The sequence below is a fragment of the Phaenicophaeus curvirostris genome, chromosome 1 (genome assembly GCF_032191515.1).
Source record: "Phaenicophaeus curvirostris isolate KB17595 chromosome 1, BPBGC_Pcur_1.0, whole genome shotgun sequence".
NCBI classification, from domain to species: domain Eukaryota; kingdom Metazoa; phylum Chordata; class Aves; order Cuculiformes; family Cuculidae; genus Phaenicophaeus; species Phaenicophaeus curvirostris.
Genome location: NC_091392.1, coordinates 145008228 through 145033004, shown reverse-complemented (window position 1 = coordinate 145033004; position 24777 = coordinate 145008228). Strand labels below are relative to the sequence as shown.

General features: G+C 38.7%; 1 protein-coding gene across 1 annotated transcript; it reads right to left on the bottom strand.

The window, feature by feature from the left end:
• Nucleotides 1-548: 548 nt before the first annotated feature.
• SLC5A7 (solute carrier family 5 member 7) lies at nucleotides 549-24777 on the bottom strand. Its single transcript, XM_069877624.1, has 9 exons — nucleotides 24719-24777; nucleotides 23702-23924; nucleotides 17203-17316; nucleotides 14683-14838; nucleotides 10830-10978; nucleotides 7122-7265; nucleotides 5217-5370; nucleotides 3895-4112; nucleotides 549-3146 (listed from the first exon to the last, which is right to left on the bottom strand). The coding sequence occupies exons 2-9, from the start codon at nucleotides 23877-23879 to the stop codon at nucleotides 2523-2525; spliced, it is 1737 nt and encodes a 578-aa protein (XP_069733725.1). The 5' UTR covers nucleotides 23880-23924; nucleotides 24719-24777; the 3' UTR covers nucleotides 549-2522.

The following is a 24777-nucleotide window of genomic DNA, read 5'->3' as shown; positions in this document are numbered from 1 at the left end:
TTATGGCTTTAGGCAACACGGGAATGCAAGAGAAAATGAAAGATTTTTATTTTTCAGTCAAAATTTCTTTAACGATTCAAGCTGAATCCTCTTCTCATCTCACTACTGGGAATCCGGAAATAAATTACACATAGATGCTGCTGTATTCAAAGCATCTGTGATTATGCAGCTTCTTATAATGAAATTCTAGCAATTCCTAGACAAACTGAAGTAAGAGAAAATTTTCAAGAAGATCTACAAGTGGCTCTTAAATGGGATCCCCTAACTTCATCTGGAACTGCAGTGTAAGGCATTGGCTATGTAAGTCAGCAAAACCATGGGTTGATATCTTCTCCTGAGAAGGGAGTCAGGCTAGTTGATTTAGGACAGAAATGGATAATAATTAAGCAATGGTTCGGTTTTACCCTCTTTCTTCCACATGATCCCTTTCCTCTTCTCTTTACCATGTTTCGATGGGTGAATTAGTACCACTAGGCTTGCATATCATTTGTGAGATCCTCTGCACCCTGGATTTCATTGATTGCTTGTTCATTTACCTCACAGGAATATTTTTCATTTCTTTGCTTTATTGACACTTCTGCGTTTTTAGTGCAGATGCTGATTTTGATTCTCTCCACCCAGGGCACACTCAATATTTGTTAGCACAGTAGTACCACAGCTGACAATGCATATTCAGATCTGAGATGCAGCGTTATTTTTAAATGGAGTGTATGGAGAAAAAAAATAACACCTCTGAAATTAATTTTCTTTACATATAAAATATATATATGTTGTTAAAACTCCACAAAAGGAGCAAAAACATATCTAAGGATTACACCTTGCGAAAGTTTATGTCAACACTGAATGCATAAGTTGATGGCTTCTTCCTATAGCAGCAGAATCTATTCTTACATCTCCTATCCTCCAGTATAGCTCCTCATGCTGTGAATGTTAAAGAAGGAATTTCACCAATGGCCAGCAACAGGAGGATATCTGGATTTCAGTTGAACATTTTGTGTCATGTGTAGATACTAAAAAGGATTATTGGAACATAAGTCTTAGTTGTACAGGAATCTAGCTATTAGATCTCCCACTGTGAAAGGCACGTACCAATGGGGACAGACACAATCATATCAGCCATGGGCAAAAGGAGAAGACATTGTGTGTAACCTGCTGGTCAGGGCAAAATTGGAAGAGGCCTCATCTCCCTGCTTTGCCATTTCTGGCCAGCGTTGCCGTTTATGAGTGAAGCCTCATCTGCATCTGGCCACTGCTGGTGCTCCACAGAGGCACCGTGATGTTAAAGAAGGAGTCCAGCAGTTAGTGGAAGATACCGCTATACCCTCCACTGCTGCTGTATCTTTGGCTTTCCTCTTGGTTCCCCTCCTAGCCGCTGCTGCTTTTGGAGGTAGACACTTACAGATGTGGAGTCATCCAGTAAGTCTGTTCTTCCCATGGGAAATCAAATTTCTGAGAAAATGTGATTTTCCATGGAAAAAGTTTCTGAAGTAATCCCATCAAGTCCAACACAAAAGACTTTATGATGTCTTTGAGAATACTTCTTTACTAAGTGAAAAATGGCAATTTTCTCCATGGGAAACCCTCTCATCTATTTTTTCAAGCCTTCTTGACTCTCCTTACTTTTTACTATTTGCTCCATTGCTGTAGATGCTTGGTGTCAGACTGCTTTGCTCAGTGTTCAACTTGATAAGTCAAGATAAGGCTTCTTTTCTCAACATTGAAAAATTCTGTCATTTTCCGTAAGTTGAGTTTCAACTCCAATTATTGCTTTAAAAATTGTGACATCATCCATTGGTGACAGCCGCTGACCACAGGAAAACAGAACGCCTATACCAACATACTTTCCTTAATATTATCTTGCATTATGTAAAACATAATTTTAAACTGGTGACTTCATTTTAAATTTTTAAATTAATATAATAAATTTAGCATGCCTATAAGGAATTTATTACTCTTTGCGCATTTTGCTGTCTTATAGAAATAATAAAATACTAGATTTGCATTCTTTGAATTTGTTTATGAGGAAAGAATTGACCAGATCAAAAACCCAGGGAAGTTATCAATCTGGCTTTCCTCAAGCAACTAGCTCTTTAGTAATAAATCACTTATAGCTGTGAGAACACATTTTCATTTAATGCCAATAAAATATTGACTGACAGTATTTCAGAGTGACTGTATTACTATTTCTTCACCTGTTGTCCTAGCTAAGTAACTGTTGCACATTTAATGCTATATATATTTTCAGTTGTAAATATTTCCTTTAATTACACAGCATATAGTTCTGGGTGGAAAGAATAGGTTCTTTTTATTTTTTGGTAAACACTCTACGATCTAATCCAACATGTTAGATACTAACAGAAAAGAGTTCCTCCCAAGGGATGCTCCTGCTCCGAGAAACAACTTAAAGAATTGTGCAGTGGCATTTTATTCCCAGTTCTTGCTTTTCTCATGATAAAATGCCTCTTACTGTTCTTTGTAGAATATCCTGCTTCACATTGCTTTGCCTGTGGCTATCAGATTTTTTAATTATCTTCAGTGTTGGACAGCTCTGGACTTGAATCAACGTAATTGAAGGCTTCCTTGTTTATGAAAGTCGTGCTCAAAGTTAGACTGTGTCGTGGATTCACAGGTGCAAGTTCGTTTAATACAATATTGTCACTTTTTACAAGAGTTGCTTTGTCCATGTGTTCCCTACTGTACCTGGCAACAACAGCATCAAGGAAGTCCAGCTTTGGTGGCAAAGTCCCACTCTCAAATAAGTATTTGGCTAAGTAGGAGACTATAATGTTAGTAAAGAAGGATGTAAGCATAGCAAGTGTTTTAAATGGAAATCGCTGGGTATAAATATTATTTTCATCTGGATAGCAACCAGGATAGTAGATCAAGGGCTGAAGGTAGAGGTATGGTTCTCCTCCGGTTATTCTGAGAACAAGGCCAAATAAGTATCCTGCAATGGCACCATAGGTGTTTGTTCCTTTAATGAACAACACACACAGGAGCTGAGGGAATATGATGATATAAACAAGATCAGAGCTGAGGTACCACAGGCCGTACACCGACGAAGCTAGCAGTGCCATTGCTGTTGCTGCTGCTCCAAACAGAAAAACAGTGATTCTCATGACCCACACGATTTCCTTGTCTGAAGCCTGCAAAAAAAGGGCAGTGTTAGGTGGTGTTTTTAACATGGCAATATAGATATGCCTACATTTATGAACACAGCCTGTGTAATGTACTACACTGTAAGAGGAAATCTTGCATGACATATTCAATAATATTTACTAACAATTATCTCTACCGCTATCTCCATCTCAAGTACAGAGAAAAAGCTCATGAGTTGTGGTTACCATTCCCAAAGTCCTTAATCTTTGATCAGAAGGAAAAGCTTAATAATGTGTCAAAGAAAAAGGCAACAGCAGAATGCTAGAAATAACTTTTAAATATAAGCACAGTATGAATTAATCAGAAAAAACCTCTCAGTGTCAGAATTTCTTTTCCTCCATTTCCTAAGATAGCATGCAACTCATTGGCCCATTCTGCTGTCAAATGCTTTGCTGATAGATCAATAATTTAGAAAGATGTCTCATTTTATTAAGGATTTAAGTAAAACTTAATGTTATAGCAACAATTAAGAGCTATTTGGATAAACTGCAGTGCTATGAGAACTCTTTAAAGCTGCCTCCCCTGAGCTAGCTTATTCCCCTCTGTCACAATCATAAATATTTTATGACTTTCAGTTTATTTAATATACTGTTGAAAACAAAATGCTATACTTTTTCTAGTCATAGTCAGGAATGTGGAAGAGGTGTTTCATTATGAAATTACAAACTATCCATCACCTAGTTAAGGTCTCGCATAAAATTTTCTCTAAAAATAAAAATGAAAATGTAATCTCACATTTTGCCGAAAGGAAAGCTGATAAATGTTCCGAGCAAACATAGAACTTGCTGATAAAATTGAAGAGTCAGCTGATGACATCACAGCAGCAGATACAGCGCCAAGGCCAAAGAATGATATATAGACTGGACAAAGGTACTGGAGCACGATTGGTAAAATCATATCTGCTTCTTTTTTAGTCATGGGGTCAGGGAAGCCATACGCAGTCTCGTTCCAGGCTGCAATATGGACACCGATACATTATTAGTAACACTAGTCGTCATCAGCTACAGCATCCTTGATTTCATGCATAGTGAGCTATTCATATTCCCACATTTTCCTTCACATTCAATGACCAAACTGCTGCTAGGGACAGACCAATGGTTATCCAAGAGGAATTTTAATGTTAAAATTTTGTATGGCTGATAAGTGTAATTTTCCTCAATAAAACAAGCCTGGGATCCATGCTGTTTGTGATGTGTTTAATTATTCCCTTGGATTACAGACTCAGAGCTCAAAGACATGGGTTAAATATTCCTAACAGAACTTTTTGAACAATTTAGCTACATGGCCACTGTGACTGAGATCACTCTCACCATGACAAAGGACTTGACAAGGATATTTTGGTCAAGATAAGAATTTCCTGATAAAGGGCTAGGTTCTGGGAAGACTTTATAGCAGCCTTCCAGTACAGAAGGGGAGGCCTACAAAAAAGCTGGAGAAGGAATTTTTACAAGGGCATGTAGTGACAGAACAGGTGTAATGGCTTTCAGCTAAAAGAGAGTAGATTTAGATTAGATTTTAGGAAGAAATTCTTCACCTTGAGTTAAGTAAAGCATTAGAATAGGTTGCCCAGAGAAGCTGTGGATGCCCCATCCCTGGAAGTGTTTGAGTCCAGGTTGAATGGAGCTTTTAGCAACATGATTTGGTGAAATGTGTCCCTGCCCATGGCAGAAGGATTGGAACTAGATAATCTTTAAGATCCTTTCCAACCCAAAATATTCTATGATTATAACACATGTACAGTTATTTTGCAATTATTACCCTTAGTATCAAATAAAAGTACCAGAATCTAAATAAAATATTAAATATAAATATTATGTCTGTAGATACCTAGAAAGTGCAGAATGAGTTAATCTCCGCTACTGGGGCAGGAATAATTTCCCCTAGGAGAAACATCTTATAGTATTATTTTTCAATGTAGTCTTCTGTTGAAGAAGTGATAAGCTGATTAATGATGTCACATGGCTAGATTATGTCTAGCATAAGCTTTGTAGGGTTTTCATACACTTATTGCATCATTACTTTTACATTTACTGTAATATTGATTTTTAACAATTTACCTGTAGATGCTCCAATTGCACCAATGAGTACTGCAGGAAGAGCCATCACAAAACAGCCAAAAGCAGCCAGAAATGACAGAACTTGGGCATAAGTGGCAGAAGATGAGGAGAGAACTCGCTGGAAATATGCTTGCCACGGGATTCCTCCTAATGTCTGCAAACACAATGGCAGCATCCTGTCATTGGGGGATAAATCTGGAGCTTTTTGCTATCACCATATAGAGAGCATGCAGAAGCGTCAATTGAATGCTGTGTTGCTGCTTTTTCATTTATTTATTGAATATCAGTCAGCCAATAATAGCTGTAGCTTTCGTTCCCACAGGTGATGTTAAACCTTTGTAAATCCAGTCAAATCCAATCCTTTTAGACAAGTTATTCCTTTGTACAGTTAGCAACAACACTTTGCACTTACATAATCTCTCTAATCCCCAAGAATTGTGAGCTGCATAAATACTTGATAGAGCCTTACGAAAGGTTATAAAATACTATTGTCATATTTCATGTCTGGAGTATTTGGCCTCAAGTACCCTCTTACTGTCAAAACTAGATTACACTCTGACAGGATTTGAAAGCAAGATTTTATTTTCCTTTATGAATGCATGTGGCCAACAAAACAAGGCAAAACATTCTGTATACGTTGAAGTCAAGAATCTGAAAAATTATTCTCCTACTGTCTTAAGCAAATACAATACCAATAAAGATTAAAGACAAAGCAGTAAAATAAAACTTTCTTTCATGGTGTCAACTCTATTCTTTTTTGGGGTTGTATAATAGTGAATCTCCTGATTAGACTTAAAATTATGTCTGCAAAGTGTGATACAAAAGAGTATTATCAAAGGTTGAAAACCCAAATGCTAACAATTCTGTCTCGAAAGCAGGATCTGAATAGCCTCCGCTAAGTAAATAAGTACCTATGACTAAACAGAACGGAAACAAAGTGAAGCAAATTGCTTACTAAATGTGCACAGTCCAGTTCTACACACTAGATTAGCCAGGAGGCATTTGGACCAAATGTATATACAGGTGTTTCATACATGTTTCTTGCACACACAGGGATCAAATCAGTGTTTCACAGGCAACTCTGATTTTGATTTGCTGTTTATGACTGTTTTCCTTTGTGGACTTAATAATGTTCATTTAACAAAGCTTTCCAAGCATATATACATTTCTTGAGCTATAAGGAAACAAGATGAAAAGAAAATGTGTCACAATTTGGCAACATCAGCACAGATGAAACCTACAGGCTTGCCACACAAAATAGAGCCACCTGAGCTCTCTGTGAAGCTATAAAACAAATAAACTGCTTCAAACAATATATGTTAAGGAAAAAAAAGAACAACAAATGGGAAAAAAAGAATACCAAAGTACAGCATGATAATAAAAAAAAGTACGGAGTTGCTCAGGGACACTGAGAATGGAAAATGTTACCATGTGTTGCTAGATCCTTTAATGGAAAGTACTTAATAACCACCAATCCCATGTGTAATACATGGTATTAAATAACGAAAGCCCTCAGTTCATTCTGGCATGTGTGCATGTATGAATTCACCCATCCATCCATCCATCTCTGAAAAGCTTTTTCTATATCACCTATACCTAAGGCACATTTAATCATTTGTATAACATATTTATTGTGTTCTGCAATATATAAATTCCTCTGCCAAGAATGACATAAGTTAAGAATTACCTGCTTACTTCTAATTAATTTTAGCATAAGTCAACTCAGTATCCTACTGATATTTTACTGAAGTCATTTAAATGTGAAGACATATTGAGCAGGAGTCAAGAGAGTAAAAGTTTCCAGTTTGCTGGAAGCTCTTTTCTAGACTCTATTATTTTCAACAGTTATAGCAACAGAGTGTGAGTGCTTAAATGCATTGTTCCTTCATACAAGCCATCACTTACCAGTAAAAGGAAATTGTCCAGCCATGTGTAAATGTCAAGTGAGTTGATAGATCCAAGCCAAGGTGCCTGGTGCACTGGGTGCACAGCTGTGAGCCCAATGTCTGTCACTGCAGGATGGGACATCGCAAAGGGTACGCTGATCCACTGTAACCAAAAGGCAACACTTTGTTTACATCTAAAGCAGACATTCTAAATCCATGAAGTTTTAATACTAACATTTATCAGTTTTTCTTCTTCTTCTTGCATGCTACAGATCAAAAACCGAGCTGCTGAGCTGACTTGCAGAAAAGTCAGGTTATGTGCCAGTGGAACATCTCCAAAATACAGAGGGCTTGGTATAGGATAGCCTACCTCTGTTCTGGAGAATGTCAGTATAAGCAGAGAGTTAATCAGTGTAAATTGCAAAATGAGCAGGAAATACACATTTATATATCTTCATTTTATTTTCCCTAACCTTCACATACATTCTTTACACCCTTTCCTGCACCACACTGTAAAGAAATATCTACATACAAACTTGTGTGCAAACAGTATCAGGATTTGCCACTATATAGTAATGAGACATCACAAACACTTGAAGGATTGGGAATGTGCTTTTAATTCAACACAAAACTAGACTGTGACAAGAGAGGGGTGCTGTTGGTGAACCTCCATCTCTCTTTCTCCAAAATACCTAGTAGCCCAGTGTCACAGCACTCTTCTACCTTGATGTAGGCCAAAAAATCATTTGAGAAGCCCTTCCCAGAGACAGCTTTAGCCAGAATGTTTATTTTCTTCACTAACTGAATTTTTGTGCACTTACTTGCCCACTCATTTTGCAATGCTCTAACTCACTAACTCTCTATGAGGAAAACCTCAGTAATTCTTACTGAGATTAAAAACAGGTTTTGTGCTATATGGAATTGACCACTGCAAGCACAGCATCCTTAAGGCTCCAGTGATAACCAAAACACAGATTACAGCAATCCAACTGATCGCATTTAAATATATGGGGTAACAGCCAGGAGGGGAGAAATCAGACATATTTCTTTACTTTGTTGTACAATTATTGTAATAATGTGTGAAGAATATCTGAATTATTGCTATGTGTGCTGCACCACCAATTGCTCAGGCTGTGTATCGTGTACCATGGTATTCTGTTCTCAGTTTACACATTAAACTTTGCTGGTTTAAGCACCTAGGCAGAAAGATTCCCTTCTCACTGCCGCTTGGGCTTTTCTGGGAAAGATCACCAAAATATTTCAACTGTCTCCAAAATATTTAGAGAGGAAAAAAAAGATATTCTTAAAATTAATGGATGTTAATACTCTTCTTGTTGAGAAATTCATGGGGAACAAGGATGTCAAAAGAATTTTTATAATTTTTATTTGTGAGACTCAAGTCTCAAACATGTCCAAGGGGTGAATGCCTGAAGTGCCCATATTCAGGTGAGGTTTCATAGGGGTCCTCACCCCAGGACTTAATAGGGACTGTATTGCAAATGCATTATGAGCTTTTGTAATCAATTCCAGTTTCTGACAGTAACCTAACTCTTTGTGATCTCAAGGATTACCTCTATATTAGTAAATAAATCAAGTTAAGACACTTTCTCTGGCTTTGCAGTTTACTGAGATTTCATGTTTTACATCTATATATCTAGACTCCTTTCCCTGCAAAAAGGACAGTTTCAACTGCTCCTGGGAACTATCTGGGGAATTACTAGATGGTGTGAGCCAAAATAGTGCCAGAATTGTTAACTGTGTTAATAATTAAGCAGTACAGATGATTCTGCATTTTCACCTGGACAGCGTTTAATTTGCTTCACATAGACACAGATCCAATTTCTTCATTGAGACCATTCTAACCAGAGTAGAAAATCCACTGTTTTGAATGGAGGCCAAATAAAACCTAGGCTTGTGGAAGTGAAGCAGAAACTGGGACTTTCTGTTGGGGCTTGAAGCTTGGGGGTGGAAGTAGCAGTTAGCTAGAAGGACCTGGACCTCATAGGACTGGAAACCAGGAAAAAAAGGCCTTCTATATTGTGGCACAGAACTTAGAGACTGCAAGGTGAAAACCAGGGAAGTTTTTGGAGTAGCTGGGGTAGAGGTTATGGAAGTCTGGGGAACACATTGTGCCTGAACTGAGGAGGCAGGGTAGGGAGCAATAACAAATACAAACTACTCTAGACTCTGGAGGAGAAGCCGGGATGCCTGAGCCTGTGACATCTTCTGCTGTGACATGCACTGTGAAAGTGTCCCAACTCATCTAAAATGGCCTCACCTAATGCATGATTATTTGGATGCTATCTGAGGCTTCTACTCTCACTGATGCCTCCCAAATGTGGTTCCTTCTACATGACATTATAGCTGATTATTTTAAATGGGAATTAACGTAAAGATTCTAACCTGAACTGAAAGAACTATATTAAAGCTACAGATACAAACATTTAGAAGATTGCTATACAACCTTCATTTTCTTTCTCCTTGCTGTCAGATTCATGCTGCCTTTAATATTGGATCACAAGTTGTTATTCCCATGGGATCAGGGTCTTTAGCAGTGTATGAATAGTTCTCATTAGAAAAGCATTCTTGTACTGTGATTTGTCTACAAATTTGGGAATTTCTGTAATGCACGCCATCTGTAGAAACAGAATGGTTCACAAATATTAACATGCTTTGTAGGGAAGTATTTTCCCCACTGTGCAGTTGAAGAACAAAGGTATGAGAGAAGAAGATCTGGAATAACTTCTCTTTTGAGCTGGCCATCTGGAACTTGGACTTGCTTTTTCAGGGTATTTAGCAGCATTCCCATGAAGTCAGTTACAACAAAGAATGCTTAGCACTTCTGCAAATATGGTCACAGGCCTCATGGCAGGATGCCACAGAGTGAGGACACACACAGGGTTGGTTAGTGACCACCTGTGTGAAATCTGGCTGAAGCAATTCCCTAGAGCTGCACAAGAACTCTAGTGAGAGAAGAGAAACAATTCTGGATCCCCAAGGCGCCATTCAGTTCCTTCACCTTGAGCCATCTCATTTATTTCAGCCTGTCTCAGATCTCTGCACACCTGTGCTCATCTATTACTGCCACTAGTAAACAAAGACAGCAGCTTCTTCGATTGCACCCCTGTGATCTGAGCCCTGTTGCACTGATGTTTTCCAGAGTAGGGCTTAAAGAACAGCAGTAAATAAAAGAAAGCAGTAAAAAAGAGAAAATAAAGTAAGTAAAAGGCTATCCACTAGCATATCACTGATAGCTAATCAGAGGATATTCATACCACCACATTCAAACAGCAAGGTCATCTGGTGAGCCTCCCTACACTATGGTCTCCAAGAGCAATGGAGGGAAATGAGGGAAAAACCCAAGAAGGTGATTAAAACAGGAGGCAATTGGGCTGTGTCAGTAGGTGACAGGTAGAGGAAAGCAAAGGAGTGGAGTACCAACTCTGGAGGTCCACTACCAGCAAGAAAATGACAAGAGTGTTTGCACTTACTGGTTGGAAAAAAAGCTGAAGAACTGGGCCTCTTGGTCAGCATTATTGCCAAACCATGTAGATTGATGCAGCTGCAGACTCCCTAAAGTCAGAGCTCTGTGAGTGGAAATATTCCTTCACCACAATTTCAGTGAAGACACAGATCCAAAACTGGAGCTGGGCAATAGGTCTCAGTAATCATCATAGTGCTCAGGACAAAATCCTCAACAATGAAGGGAAAAAAAAGCCAAACTTACCAGTCCCAGGAAGATGCAGAAGAGCTGAACTACATCGGTGTAGGCTACAGAATAAAGCCCGCCCACAAGCGTGTACATAGTTGCAATCAGGGCAGAAATAATGACTGAAATATTGACATTAATGTCAATGATCACACTTATAGTGGCACCTATTAGGGAAAAAAAAACCACTGTGTATTAGTGAATGTCATGGTATGTCTGATAAGAAGGCTCACCTTTGTTAAGTCACATATACAAGTGCTAGTGTGTCACCTAGTAACAGTATGAAGATATTCCCCCCGCTATGCTCTACACACTCCTTCTGCACCTTTGAAGGGAGTGGGAAAAGGAAGGCTCCTGTTGGTTGAAGTTTAACATCTGTCCTTTCGCAGGTTCTTATGAAATGGAGGAAGGCAGGTTCCCAACAGTCTTTCCTTACATTGCTCAAGCTTTGGAAGGACTAAATTCTCTTGTTCTGTCTGGGGAAATGCAGTTACACACAGACAGCTGAAGCCTCTCTGGGTGAGTTACAGCTGCATGGGAATAAGTGTATCACTACAATAAAGACTGCCTGGGGGAGGTCTGCTTTTGTATCTCACTTATGCTCTGAGGTAGCCCCTTTTGGTCAAGGAAGGAATAGTAAAGGAGCCATCAACCGTAGGAGCAATTGCTCATTAGTGCATCAAAAGTGCACTTCAATTGTTTGCATTGGACAAAGGTGGGTTTCTTTGCAAACTGGAGAAAATATTCTCTGTTCTCGACTTGTAAACCAAGAACTTGTACAAGCACCATTAAGCAGATTTCATTTGTAGAAAACAAACCACAATGTTAAGGTGGCCAGTCAGTCTCTACAAAACAGCTAATAGAATCAAAGAGCTTCTGAGACTGGAAGGCATCTCTAGAGACTGTCTAGCCCAAGCCCCGACTCAAACAGTGCCAGCTGGAACAGCTTGCTCAGGATTGTGTTCTGTTGGGTCTTGAGCATCTGCAGTTATGGAGACTCCACAACTTCTACAGGAACCTGTGCCAGTGTTTGCAAAAAAAAAAAAAAAGTTTTTTCTTAAGTTTTTCTTCAAGTTTTTTCTAATGGAATTTCCTGTGGTTCTGCTTGTGCCCATTCCCTCTTTTCCAGTGACTGAGCAGCAGAGAGATGAGCCTGGTTCCATCTTCTTTATTCTACTCTCCTCATTGCCAAATCAGGTATTTATGCACATGGACAAGAATCCCCTGAGCCTTCTCCTCTCCAGGCTGAATAGTCCCAGCTCTCTCAGCCTTATTTTGTAAGCCAGATACCCCAGTCCCTTAATCACCTTTGTGGTTCTTCACCGGACTTTCTTCATTATGTCCATGTGTCTTGTGTTGGGGAATACTGGATCCAGAACTCCAAATGTATTTCACCAATACTGAACAGAGAGGAAAGACCCCCTCCCTCAGCCTCCTGGTTGTGATTCTTCTAACGCAGCCCGAGACATCATTAGCCTTCTTTGCCATAAAGACACGTTGGTGACTCATAGTCAAAATAATTTCTTTCTAAGACTCCCTGGTCCTTTCCTGCAAATCTGTTTTCCAGCTGGTCAGTCCTCAGCCTGTACTGGGACATCAGGTTGTACCTCTCCAGATGCAGGACTTAGCATTTCCCTGTGCGGAACTTCATGAAGTTCTTGTTGGCCTACTTCTGCAGCTTGTTGAGATGCTTCTGAATGGCAACACAATGGTCTGGCCTATCAGCAACTCCTCACAGATTTTATTTTCTGTAAAACAGCTGAAGGTGCATTTGGTCACATCGATCAGATCATTAATGAAGATGCTACACCATACAGCACTAAGTAATACTGAGCCCTGGTGTGGCTAGCCACGCAGTGGCTTCCATGCAGCTCATCACAGCATTCTAAGCGCAGCACTTCAGCCAGAGGATTTTAATCCTCCTCAGTGTCTGCTTATCTAGTGTATGCTTGTCTATGAGGATATTAAGGGAGAAAGAGTAAAAAGATCCTTCTGATATCCACAACATGCTCTGCCCTCCTCCCTTCACGAACCAAATCAGTCAGCTCATTGTGGAAATTGTCACATTGGTCAGAAATTGTTTGTGCTCCATAAATCCATGCTGACTCTTCCTAATCCCCTTCTTGACTTCCAGTTGTTGGGAAGTAGTTTTCAGGAGTATTTGCTCCTTTGCCTTCCAAGGGATTGAGCTGACCAGCCTTTAGTTCCTAGTATCCTCTTCCTTGCCCTTCTTGATGATGGGAGTGACATTTGTTTTCTTCAAGTCTTCAGAAGTATCCCTGATCACCACAGTAGATGAAGGTTACTGAGAGTGCCCATGCAGTGCCAGCTCCCACAGAACTCATGGGACACATCATATGAAATTATGTCTGTCTGGTCTATTTAAATGTTTCCTAACCTGACCCTCTGCCAGCAAGATTTCTTTGTACAGGAATATCCTAGGTTTTCAGGGCACTGTGGTTCCTGAAAGCTGGTCTTACTAGCAAAGAATGAAGCAGAGAAGGCACTGAGTACCTCAGCCTTTTCCGTATCTTTTGTCTCTAGGTCCCTTGTCCCATTTGTTGTGCAGTCAGCCTTCAAAGTTCACGTTCTTAAGGACCACAAGATCAGACTTCTTTCATAAGCTGCAAACTCTGTCTTTTCCTTCTATAACTCTTCCAATCAAGAAATCATGAGGAAGATCAAGAAATGTGATATTCATCAGTGAGCAAAGGTGTGCAAGTTTGAAGGTATAATATAATCAGATTATCCACAAAATAGTTAAAATCAAAGCCCTCCATGACCTTTATAGTCATTGAAAATCTTTAACTGTCAGCTGTTAATATACCTACTAGAAAAGTATTCACACCACTTACTTTGAAATATCACAGATTAGCTTGTCCTCAATCAAAAAGAAAACATATTCCAAATACTCAAAGTGGTCTTCAAGTTATTCAATTCCTATCACCTCAGCATGTAGTTTGTTCTTAGTCCTTTAAGGGTTTTGTGATGAAATTGTGGTAAACAAGCTCCCCATTGCTTTGCAGTTCATCAGAGCACAGTTGGAGAGTACCTTCAAAGTTTATTTTCTGTTTAAAATAGCTTGCGCTAGAAAGCATTACCACATCCATGTGCACTATGAGTATGATTAGCTGGTAAAAGTCAACTACTGGTGCTTCAACTCAAGGGCTTTCTTAGTTCTTGAAGGGATTGCTAAATTCAGGCCTGAAATATAATTAAAAACCCTGGAAACTGATTATTTTTTTTCAGGACTGCATGAGTAGTTGGGTGATTTCCTATTGAGTCATAGTTCCACTAATTCTCTCAATCCTTTCCTGAATCCCAAGTATTTTCTTCATTATTTTTTTTTAGTAAAATTGAACAATACTTCGGTTTACTCATCAGCATCTTTCTTCAATTTTTGGTGCCATGGAAAGTTCTGTAGATGTAGATCTCCTATATGCAAAGGGTTATTTTGTTTAGATACATTGGCAATAATATTTCATATCTTTAAGGGCAATTTTGACTGTGTTCTCAGTGGTGTAAAAGAGAAGCTAGGTCAGCCTTGACATAAAAGGTACACTTCCAATCACTCACTCATGTCACCCTCACAATTAAAGGAAATTTGTTGCTAAATCTTTTCATGCTCTTTTAAAGGGGCAAATTAAAGGTACTTGAAAATGAATAGATACCTTGCATGTCTTTCCATTACCAAAATAATTAATGGAGTGTCATTACTGGGTTTAATTACTGGCTACCATAGGTCTGAGAACTGTCACACTCTGAATCATTTGACTAGGTTAGCATTTTAAGCCAGAATTTTAATGCATTTCTGATTTTCTTAATCCTTTCCACCTGTGAAAAATTAATATTTATATTGCTTATTCCTTACCTAAGGCAGAGAAGATGGCAGCAGCCCAAAACATTTCTCCCATTAAAGCTGGAATAAACAGTAGCCCTCCCATCCTTTTTCCATAAATCTGCTGAAAAGGGTCTAGCATTGTCACATAGCCTTTGGACCTCATGGGCTTTGCGAAAAAAAGGCCACCTACAAAGAAAAACAGCACAAGACACCAGCTGCAGTGGAGAATGCATTGGCACCAAGGGGTACAACACTGATTGTCAGTTAAGGGTACAAAATCAGCAGTACTGTTTGGTTGTTATTTAGAGAAATAAGTATAGTTAAAATGTACTTTAGGAACTTTTACCTTATATCTGTTTACAGAGTTACATAAACACATCCACACCATTAATATATATGATCTGATAATGAAAAATAAATTTGTCTTCCTTTGTCTGGTTCAGTTTAGGATGGGCCTAAGGGAATGGCTTTTCTACCTAATCCTGTTAATTCTTAGAGCAGAATCCAGCATGAATTATCACATGGTCCTACTCTAAAAATAAAACTGTCTGGGATTCCTGAATCAGACATAAAAGTTCACACATGGTTTACTGCACACACAGCAAATTTCAGGACAATTCAGATTTATTATGCATGCTTAAATCAACCTTACCACACCTGCAGGGCAGGTTAAATGCCTTCTGGGCTCTGAAGGAGTCAGGGTCCCTCAACATTTATCATACACTGATTTCACTTATATACGTTCAGGAATTTTGATGTATCACAATTGTGTTCTGCCTGGCTGGCATATGAGCTGGATATGTATATAAATGTGAAAAGACCTCACTTTTCTAATGTACAGTCCTCAAATTCTTTCTGGCTAGGAAGAAGAAAAGGACATATCTCAGGAAAGCTAAAAGACTCCTTCTACAGGAACCTCTGTAGCTGAGATCTGCACTTGTCTATGACTAAGTAGATTTCTATGAAGGTAAAACTGATGAAATGCAATGTATAAGGTAAAACAACAACAACAAAAAAATGGCAAAATCAGTCAGTTCCAAATCAAATCTGCTGTACAGTATTTGGCGACTCTTAATTAGGTTCTTTATCTCAAGATATGTAATGTATTCACCATACCGTACAGAAGATTTTCCACATTTCTATGTTTTGCCTTACATCACTAATATATCTTCATTTCATTAAGTTCCCTGAACTGAAGTTTCTAGTTTACCAATCACAATTTATTTATACTGTATCTGTTAATGCTGTCTTTAAGCAGGTTGTTTGGATTCAGAAAACCTTCAGGTTTTTTTATTATTTTTAGACTGGTTGTGGATCCTGTTCCTATTCTACTTGTTATGTCATTATTACAAAAGACAATTAAAAGATGAAAAAAAAGCTGCTGGTGTTATAATCTAATAGGACATTCAAGCATCTGTCAATGGAAATAGAAGAATTTCTAACCTTTAAAACTAAATTGTTTGAAAAATTAGGAAAAGTGGTGTGCAGTATAGCATTGAACTAACAGAGAGACTATAGCTAATCTTAAATCCTTCCAGTCTGAAGCAATATTTCTTCTAGCCTTGTATTTATAATTTTGATTTCTTTTTTTAAAAGAAGAATAAGCAACTCCTCCCCCTTAACCTTAACGTACAGATCATGCATACAGAAATGCTTTCCTCTCTGTGTTCTGCCAATATATACATGTATATATATGGTCACATGATACAGACTTCTTTTCTCTGCAGCAGATATGATTATTTCCAAGAAAAAAAGTCTGAATATCTAAAACCAGCTGGAAATGAGGGGAGAAGGTAACTCAACTCTCTCTGACCTGTTATTAGTTTGTGTCAATTCTACAGACACTAAGAGTCGGGAAGATGCTTGTGACTACAATTTTAAAAGCTGTATAATGACGTTGATGGATGATGACCCTCACAACCTTATAATGATGTCAACCAGTCTCCAGGCAGACATGTACTGTTATTGTTTCCCTTACAGGAAGAAGAGCTATTCTCAGGGATGGAAACTGTTACTAGAACTGGAGTTGGCTTGCGCATTCCAGAGAGGAATATCTACAATGGCAAAGGTTTCTGCCTGGAAGATTTCTACACAAAATTTGGTAAGTTGCCTAGACTCTTAGTGAGGATCTGTAAGGTACAAGAACTTCCCTAACCTGAAAGGGTTTGAAATCCAAAAATAAGAGGTGTTCTGATATGATCATGTTCCAGAACATACAGACATTTAAAGAAAACCTAAATATATAAAACTTAGTATACTTAATTAGAAAAAATCCCACAAAAAAAACCTTTCTTATTGTGACCTCCACAGATTGCCATGGTTGTAATAATGCAATAGGTCTTGCCAAGGCATTTAGGAGACTTACGATATCAAACTATTTATAATGATCTTCTGTTTTTCTTTTCAATAGTCAAACCTATCAGCAGAAGGGATCTGGTTTACCTCAGTATCCTTTTATCAGACCCTTGTTGTTTAATTTCAAATGATGGATTTGTCATCAGAGCTGTTTGTTTAGAATGAAAGACTAATTAGCTTTAGCTATTTTCTTACCTAAAATCAGACTGAGGGAATATCCGATAGGTGCCTGAGCCCAAGCTAGACCATAGCCTGGGACGTACACAGCTTCTGCTGTCCCATTGATGTAACCTCCTCCAACCCATGTGGCTGAAAAAGAAGAGGTGAAAAAGTCTTTAGTGTGCACAAAGAATAAAAACTCCCTATGCTGTAGAATGAAATTATCATCACTTAAAATACTGATATTTTTTAATATAAGGACTGTACAAGGGCCAGACTGTACAAGGGCTAGACTGTACAAGGAGCAATCTGAAGAATAACAATAAACACAGTGATAAAGCCATCCTGGCTAGGAAAACTCAAAGCTTCTAAATCAGACAAGTTTAATTAATGCATTATTTACTAGGGCCTTCATGACAAAACCCTGCCCTTGTGAAATATTGAACTGTGGCCACACAAAGTACATTTAGTAAATGCTGACTTCCCCAGGTGCTACATTTCCATATAGGACTGTTGTGGGTTTGTGTTGCTATTTAAGTACTAAACATTAACACCTTTATTTTTTGTGCTTCCTGAAGGCTTATTCCAGAAGTGAATCATGCTATCTGTTAAATTTCTGGTTATATACCTATAAACATCAGCAGTACTTTTAATATACCAACTTCAGACTCTTGATTTTTTTAATTCTCTGCCTCTATGGGAAGTTTCTCCATTTGAGAATCTGGGACCTACAGTATGTATGAAAAATATTTCCAACACAAAAGTGTACTGTGAGTGCATCTGCAAAACTAATTAATAACAAATTATGTAATAAAATTTATCTCTTCCTGTTTGCAGATTCCATGCAGAAGTCTCTTGATTTTCTCTAATGTGTAATGAGTAAATTTTATGAATCTAGGTCTGTAGTTTGAAAAGGGCAGGCAGATCATTATGAGTACTAGATTTTTGTAATGTTGTTTTGATTGCCTCGGAAACCTTTCCCTTCTCATATAAGAGTAGTTTTGGCTTTCAGTGTAAAAATTCATAATTGTAAGAAATTCTTTTCCCATTCTTCAGAATCTTCCCAGCATCCATCATCATAGAAGCAAATTTGATTTTATTTTTAGGACAAACAACTGGAGATAAACACAGATGAATAAAAATTAATTAAAATTCTGAAAGAAATTTCATGAAAATATAAATTAATAACAAATTTTTTCCCTAACTTTTTTCCCTAACTGTGATATCTCTCAAATAATACTATAGGGTATTTTTTTCTAACTTGATGTTAAATAACACCATGGCTTTAGAATGAAAGATCTTTGGCAACCAAAGCATTACAATTGTCCCCCCTTTCAGCATTTTGAAGCACAGAAGTGGACGATTCTGTGCACGAGAAAGTCTGCAACAAAAGAAGCGAGCACGTATTGGTAGACTTTCGGGTATCAAGGTCTGTTGTGTACCAAAGAGACAAGATAAGTGGTAAGTAATGCCCAGGTGAGACCACACGGAAAAGATGGGTGAACACTGATCCTTGACAGGAAGAGCAGGGATACAGAATCTACATAAAGTTGTCAGGCATTTGGGATTTTGTGTCTTGACAGTGTGATTTAAGGTAGGTAGTAATATGATACTTCGGTTAACAGAGTCCTACAATCACCTAATCATAGAATCACAGAATGGTTTGGGTTGAAAGGGGACTTAAAGATCATCTAGTTCCAATTCCCTGCCATGGGCAGAGACACTTTCCATTAGAAAAAGTTGCTCAAAGCCTCGTCCAACCTGGCCTTGAACATGTCCAGGGAGGGGGTATCCACAACTTCTCTGAGCTACCTGTTCCAGTTAAGAATTTCTTCCTAATATCTAATCTAAATCTACCTTCTTTCAGTTTAAAGTCCCTTGTCCTATCAGTATGTGGCCTTGTTAAAAGCCTCTCTCCAGCTTTTTTTGTAGGCTCCTCTGTAAGCACTGGAAGGCTGCTGGAAGGTCTTCATGGAGCCTTTGCTTCTCTAGGCCAAACAAGCTCAACTCTCTCAACCTCTCCTCATACAGGAGGTGCTCCAGGCCCCTGATAATCTTTGCGGCCCTCTTCTGGATATTCATGAGCTGGTCCATGTCTTCCTTTTGCTGGGGGTCTCAGAAGTGAATGCAATACTCCAGGTGGAGTCTCAAGAGAGCAGAATAGAGGGAGATAATCACCTCCCTTGACATGCTGGTCACACTTTTTCTGTTGCAGCCCAGTATAAGACTGGCCTTCTGGGCTGTGAGCACACATTGCTGATTTGTATTCAGTTTTTTATTCACCAGTACCCCCAAGTCCTGCTCCACAGAGCTGCTCTCAATCCACTCATCATCCAGCCTGTATCCATGTTTGGGATTGCCCTTTCCCACGTGCAGGACCTTACACTTGGCCTTGTTGAAATTCATGAGGTTTGCCCAGCCGCATCTCTCAAGCCAGTCAAAGTCCTTCTGGATGACACCCCTTCACTCTAGAGTAACAACCACACCACTAAGGTTGGTGTCATGCACAAACTTGCTGAAGGTGTGCTCGATCTCACTGTATATGTCCCTGACAAAAATGCTAAATAATACCGGTCCCAAAATAGACCTCTGAGGGACACCACTTGTCACTGATCTCCACCTGACATCGAGCCATTGACTGTTGAGTCCATGACTACCTGGGCCGTGTGTTACCTATTGTGTCTCGAGGAGCATAGACTTATGGAATACATTGCAAGCGCCTGTATACAGTAACAGAAGTAAATATTCAGAAAGGGAATTATATTTGTCTCCTTCCATGGAAAAAGTATGAGGATACGTTCTGTGTGAGCAATACCCACTTCCAGACTGGGAATAATATCCCACAGTCAATGACAGATGTCCAGCAAGGGTACAACTATGGTGCAAAGAGGCTTCAACACTGATTTGCATATGGTTGCTATAGAGGTGGTGGGTGCTCTCCAAAGGGGACCTGGATGCTATGCCTAGCTCACTTATTTTCTCCTTGAGGTGATGGACGAGATCACTCCCCTTCTGTGGGATGTCTCAAGGGACACTGCCTTTCCTTGACTGGGGACAGGAACAATGCCCTATGGACTGTTATTGCTGAATAAGGTATTGTAGAGGATTTAGCCCTTATTTTCAGTTTGATTTCTGGATTGGAGTTTGAAAAATAGCTGCTGGTCAATTTTTTTCTGTGCACATGACTGCTTTGGAACATCTGCCAGGGACCCCAAAGCTCTAGGAAGGTGCTATATGTTTTTTTCTGAAGGGGTTAATGAGTAGTCAGCATGCACATTGATATCAGTAAACACATTAGAAAAGACATAATGGGATATGATAAAATGGGATTTCAACTTTAGATATTAACTTTCTGATCCTCAGCTGCTAAGCCACAATTTAAAGTTTATTTAAAACCTTTTTTGGTGAAATTATTATTATTTTTTCTAAATCAGAGAAAGGGAATATAAAATGTAATAACCTACGGAAACACTCATGTGGTAATCTATTTTAATCCTCTCTGCCTACCATCCGAAGGACCAAAAAATGCAGCAAATACTAACATCCATGTAAACACATATCCTAAAAATGATCAATTACTGAGGATATGGAGTGCAATTCTCCTAGTTCACATGAGGAACACAAGTTATTCTCAGAATTCTCTATATATCTTGATATCTACTAGAAAAATAGATTTTTTTGGCACCACTTTGAGAATGACCCCTTGTCTGACCACTCAAATTATTAAATCAAGACATCAAGTTCTGCAAAACAAGAATCCTGATCTAAGAGTCAGAAAAAAAAAAAAATTGTAATATTTCTTTTTTTTCTTGTGGAAGGATATGTAGCTTCATCAAACTAAAGCGAAAAAATTACGTAAAAAGATTACTACCTTTTTGGTCATGTTTGTAAGCATTTGGTTATGTTCTCTCAAATATTTCTTTTGGGGGTTAAATTGAATCACTGAAATTGGAATAGTCTCAAGTTTGTTGCAGATAACACTTCTTAAGAATTTCACCCACAAATTAAGGAATGTTAACATTCAATACAAGATTTTAACTATAAATATGCAAAAACAAAACACAGATTAAAGTTGTGTCTGGTATGGTAGTACGTTAGATCATTTTAATATGAGCTGTCATGATTCATCCCCAACTCAAGCTTCTCACACCATTTATTTTAACAATTACAGACGCGTTCAGCCTTTAAGAGGCTTCATTTTTAGGTGCTGCAGTAGCTAGTTGGTACAGCTGCTTCTTCATGATCCCGCTATACATCCAGACATGTCCACAGACCTTATTCATAGATACTGCATTTGTTTTAAGGCTTTTAAATGCTGTTTAGAAAATCAACTATAATTACTCAGGAATCTGGAGTCTGTCTCTATGAAATTACAATGCTAAAGCTCTGAATTTGATTTTAAATTTGTAGGCTGAGTTCTGTCATTGTCTCTGCCAAGCAGCTGTAGAAACTACTACCATTTCTTTAACCAATATCAATGGAAGATGGTAGTGTTTGTTTCCAGTAAGAAAGACAGAAGTAAACCCTATCCCATAGCCTGAAATACTTTGTGTCTATATTACCAATATTTTTTTGGGAGATGTTTACAAATTTCTTGTTTTGCTTTTGAGGGGTAGGCTTTGCTTTTTAATTCATATTTAGACAACTAAATCTCTAAAATATAAAAACTATGTTGGTACAGCCATATATCTCTAAAGACATGGTTATAATGTACAAAATCTGCATCTACAATTTTAAAGAAGTAAACATGTCCTCAAATAATATGAATAATAAGTAAAAAATATTGTGGATTTTGATCAGCTTACTTTCACAATTATTTTGTTATGTCTTTACAAATTATCCCAATCACCCTCACCAAGACAAAACCTGGACTAACCTTTGATTCAGTAGACTGGTAGCCACACCTAACTTTGTGTGCCAGGCATGGATCCCCAAATATTCAAATGTAATTTGCTTGCCATCTCAAGCTTTAGTTGCCATATATAAAGAAGCAGAAGTGAGAAAGTATGTGAACCCTGACAGCATAAAATCCACGAGTGTTTTAGTTCTGCAAAGGCTTTAGGATCAGCTCAATTTTCAACAACAGTGATGATATACTACACCGTCTCTCGAGCTTGCATGGAACATGATGAGTATATGTGGGTGTGAACTGTGGTTATAGAAATTGCTTGCAATATAGGAAGCCCCAGTTCAAGTCTCATCTCTGCTTTAGCTGTTAGGAAAAATATTCCTGTAAAACAGGATTAAGTCGACCAGAGTTTGTGTCTTCCACAGGCAAAGCTGTTAGTCACAATGACTTGCATGGGGAACGCCTTGTTTTGTCTTCACTCTCCCTAATGATTACAGTTTGTGGCAAGCAATATCTCTGCAAAATATTCCAGTTTCAGTGATGTTGATAACATTTAACTCAGCAGAAAGCTGTCAAACCAACTTTTGCTATGAGTAGAATCTCATCATATTGTATACTTCAGTAGCCCAGGGAGATGTGATACAGTAAATTATAGCAATATGTGAAAAGTAGAACATCTAAGTATTTAAACTTTGTTTTTACAAACATTCTTTACTCAGTATCCAAATATCCAGTTTTGAATGAGTGAAATGCCCCTGTATAGAATTTTGGCCCAAGTTATAATATATGTCTTCCTTATTAGATAACTGTGAAAACAGAACAGGGCAAAAAAGCAATTGGCAATAGAAAGGGCTTTGCCTGACTAGGATTTAGAATTTTTTTTTAAAAAAAACAAACAACCCAAACCGAAGCATGCTTAAAATTTAAATCTCTTAAATAAAAACAGTGGTCCAGTTCACACTTCTTATAATGCATTTGTGCTCTGATACCACGTTAGCTGTAAGACTTGAGATTTTGGACCATATTGTGAATATCTTGTTTACCACTGGTTCGAGTGTCTTTAGGAGTCAGACAGCACTGCTTACAAAATTAGTGAAGAACTCTTAATTCACCCAAGTTTTCCTACTGATACTACTATTCACAGTAATGTCTTATCTTGTCACATTGCTGCAAAACAAGCTAAAAGTACCCACAAAGTAACTTTGCTGAAATCAGTGGAATACAAGTCTGGATTTATGCCAATTTTCTTTTAGAAACTTATTCTTAACTGATGCTGTGTACAACCCCCAACTTTCTGAATAGAAACCTTGTTTTACTCAGATTAAACAAAATTAACTCACCAAGCTGGATGACTTTAACAACAATACCAGTGACTTCAAAGCTAGATTTCTTATTAATCTACATAAATTCTGTACTCATGTCCCAAACATACTTGATCTACAGATGAATATGAGAGCAATGAATAAGAAATATAATATATTCTTCCTCTATGATTTAAAAATATTTGTTGTTTTATACAGATGCAGCATTTGACTCTTCACTGAACAATGTCAGCAGCAACTGGAAAAAATGTATATCTTCTCTATTTTGCATTACTGAACATGCAGATCACATTTCTTTGTTCTGATGGAAAATTGACAAATTATATGATGGTTAGGGAAAAATAAAAAAGGTGATTTTACATACCAGTCATTGTAAATCCACCAACTAGCAAGCCAATGTCTCTTCCACCAACTATAATAGCTTCACTGCGATCTCCTTCACTGCCAGTGTTCTTGGTTTTCCAAGCAGCCCATATGCCGACTGCCAGGATAGCCAGGTAGAATACAACTATGGCCACCAGCCCCTCCACATGGAAAGCCATGTTGAAGTCCTGGCTGTTTCTTTGATCGCTATTTCATTAAGACTTCTGGAGAGAATGCAATAATACGTCTTTTAACGAACCTGGTAAGATGCTTCCCAGAATCAGTGCGCAAAGAAAACTAAAAGGTTACTAAAAAGACTGTTCCGGTGAATTTATGAAATGAGTATTTCAGATGTAATTGAAATTAGGTTTGCATGCCAATTAAAATGCCTGTGGAGCAACAAATAACGACTGCAACCTGCGATTACAATGGGAAATGAATGACGTGGCCGAAAGCTACACGATTAATAGAAATTGGTTACTGAGCATTGAATCGTTTTAGTGTCACCAAGTCCCCAAGTGCCTGGGAACTCTTCAGTCAAGAAACAGTTTGGTAGATGGAATAGGACAGGAGACCGTGTCCATGTGGCTTATCACAGTCTCTAGCTAGTTAGAAGATAAGCCCCAAAACTATTGCAAAAAGAACTTTGGATAAGTAACAGCTACGACAGCAAAACGCATCCTCTGAGTCTTTGCGTTGGAATGCTGAGCCTTTCCCCCTTTATCATCTCCCGTGTTTAAAAATCTGCGCTTTAAAAGCATCCATCTACCCTCGTTTGCAATTTGAGAAGTAAACGGAAAGAAATCTGGCAGCGGGGCGGGGGGAAACTCTCGGGCGGCAGAGGCAGCGGCTCCGCTCGTCGCCCGGCCGCTTCGACAACCCCCTGTCCCCGCTTCCCGACGGCTCCCGGGGAGCCCTGCCCGCCGCCGCCCCGCCGAACCCCGTTTCTCGGGCCCCGGAGGCTCCGAGCATCCCTCCTCCCCTCCTCCCGTCCCCCCGCTCGCCGCCCCGTCCCCACCTGCGCTCCGCCGCCGCGCTGCCCCGCTGCCCATCCCGCGGGGCGGTGTCGGGGATGAG

Bases quoted from the DNA above. Each gene is read 5' to 3' on its own strand.
- SLC5A7 (XM_069877624.1), bottom strand. From the start codon at position 23,879: ATGGCTTTCCATGTGGAGGGGCTGGTGGCCATAGTTGTATTCTACCTG. The intron at 10,979-14,682 runs GTAAGGAATAAG...TTTCCCTAATAG, and splicing joins TGCCATCTTCTCTGCCTTAG to GTGCCACTATAAGTGTGATC. The intron at 4,113-5,216 runs GTAAATTGTTAA...TCCATATTGCAG, and splicing joins TGCAATTGGAGCATCTACAG to CCTGGAACGAGACTGCGTAT.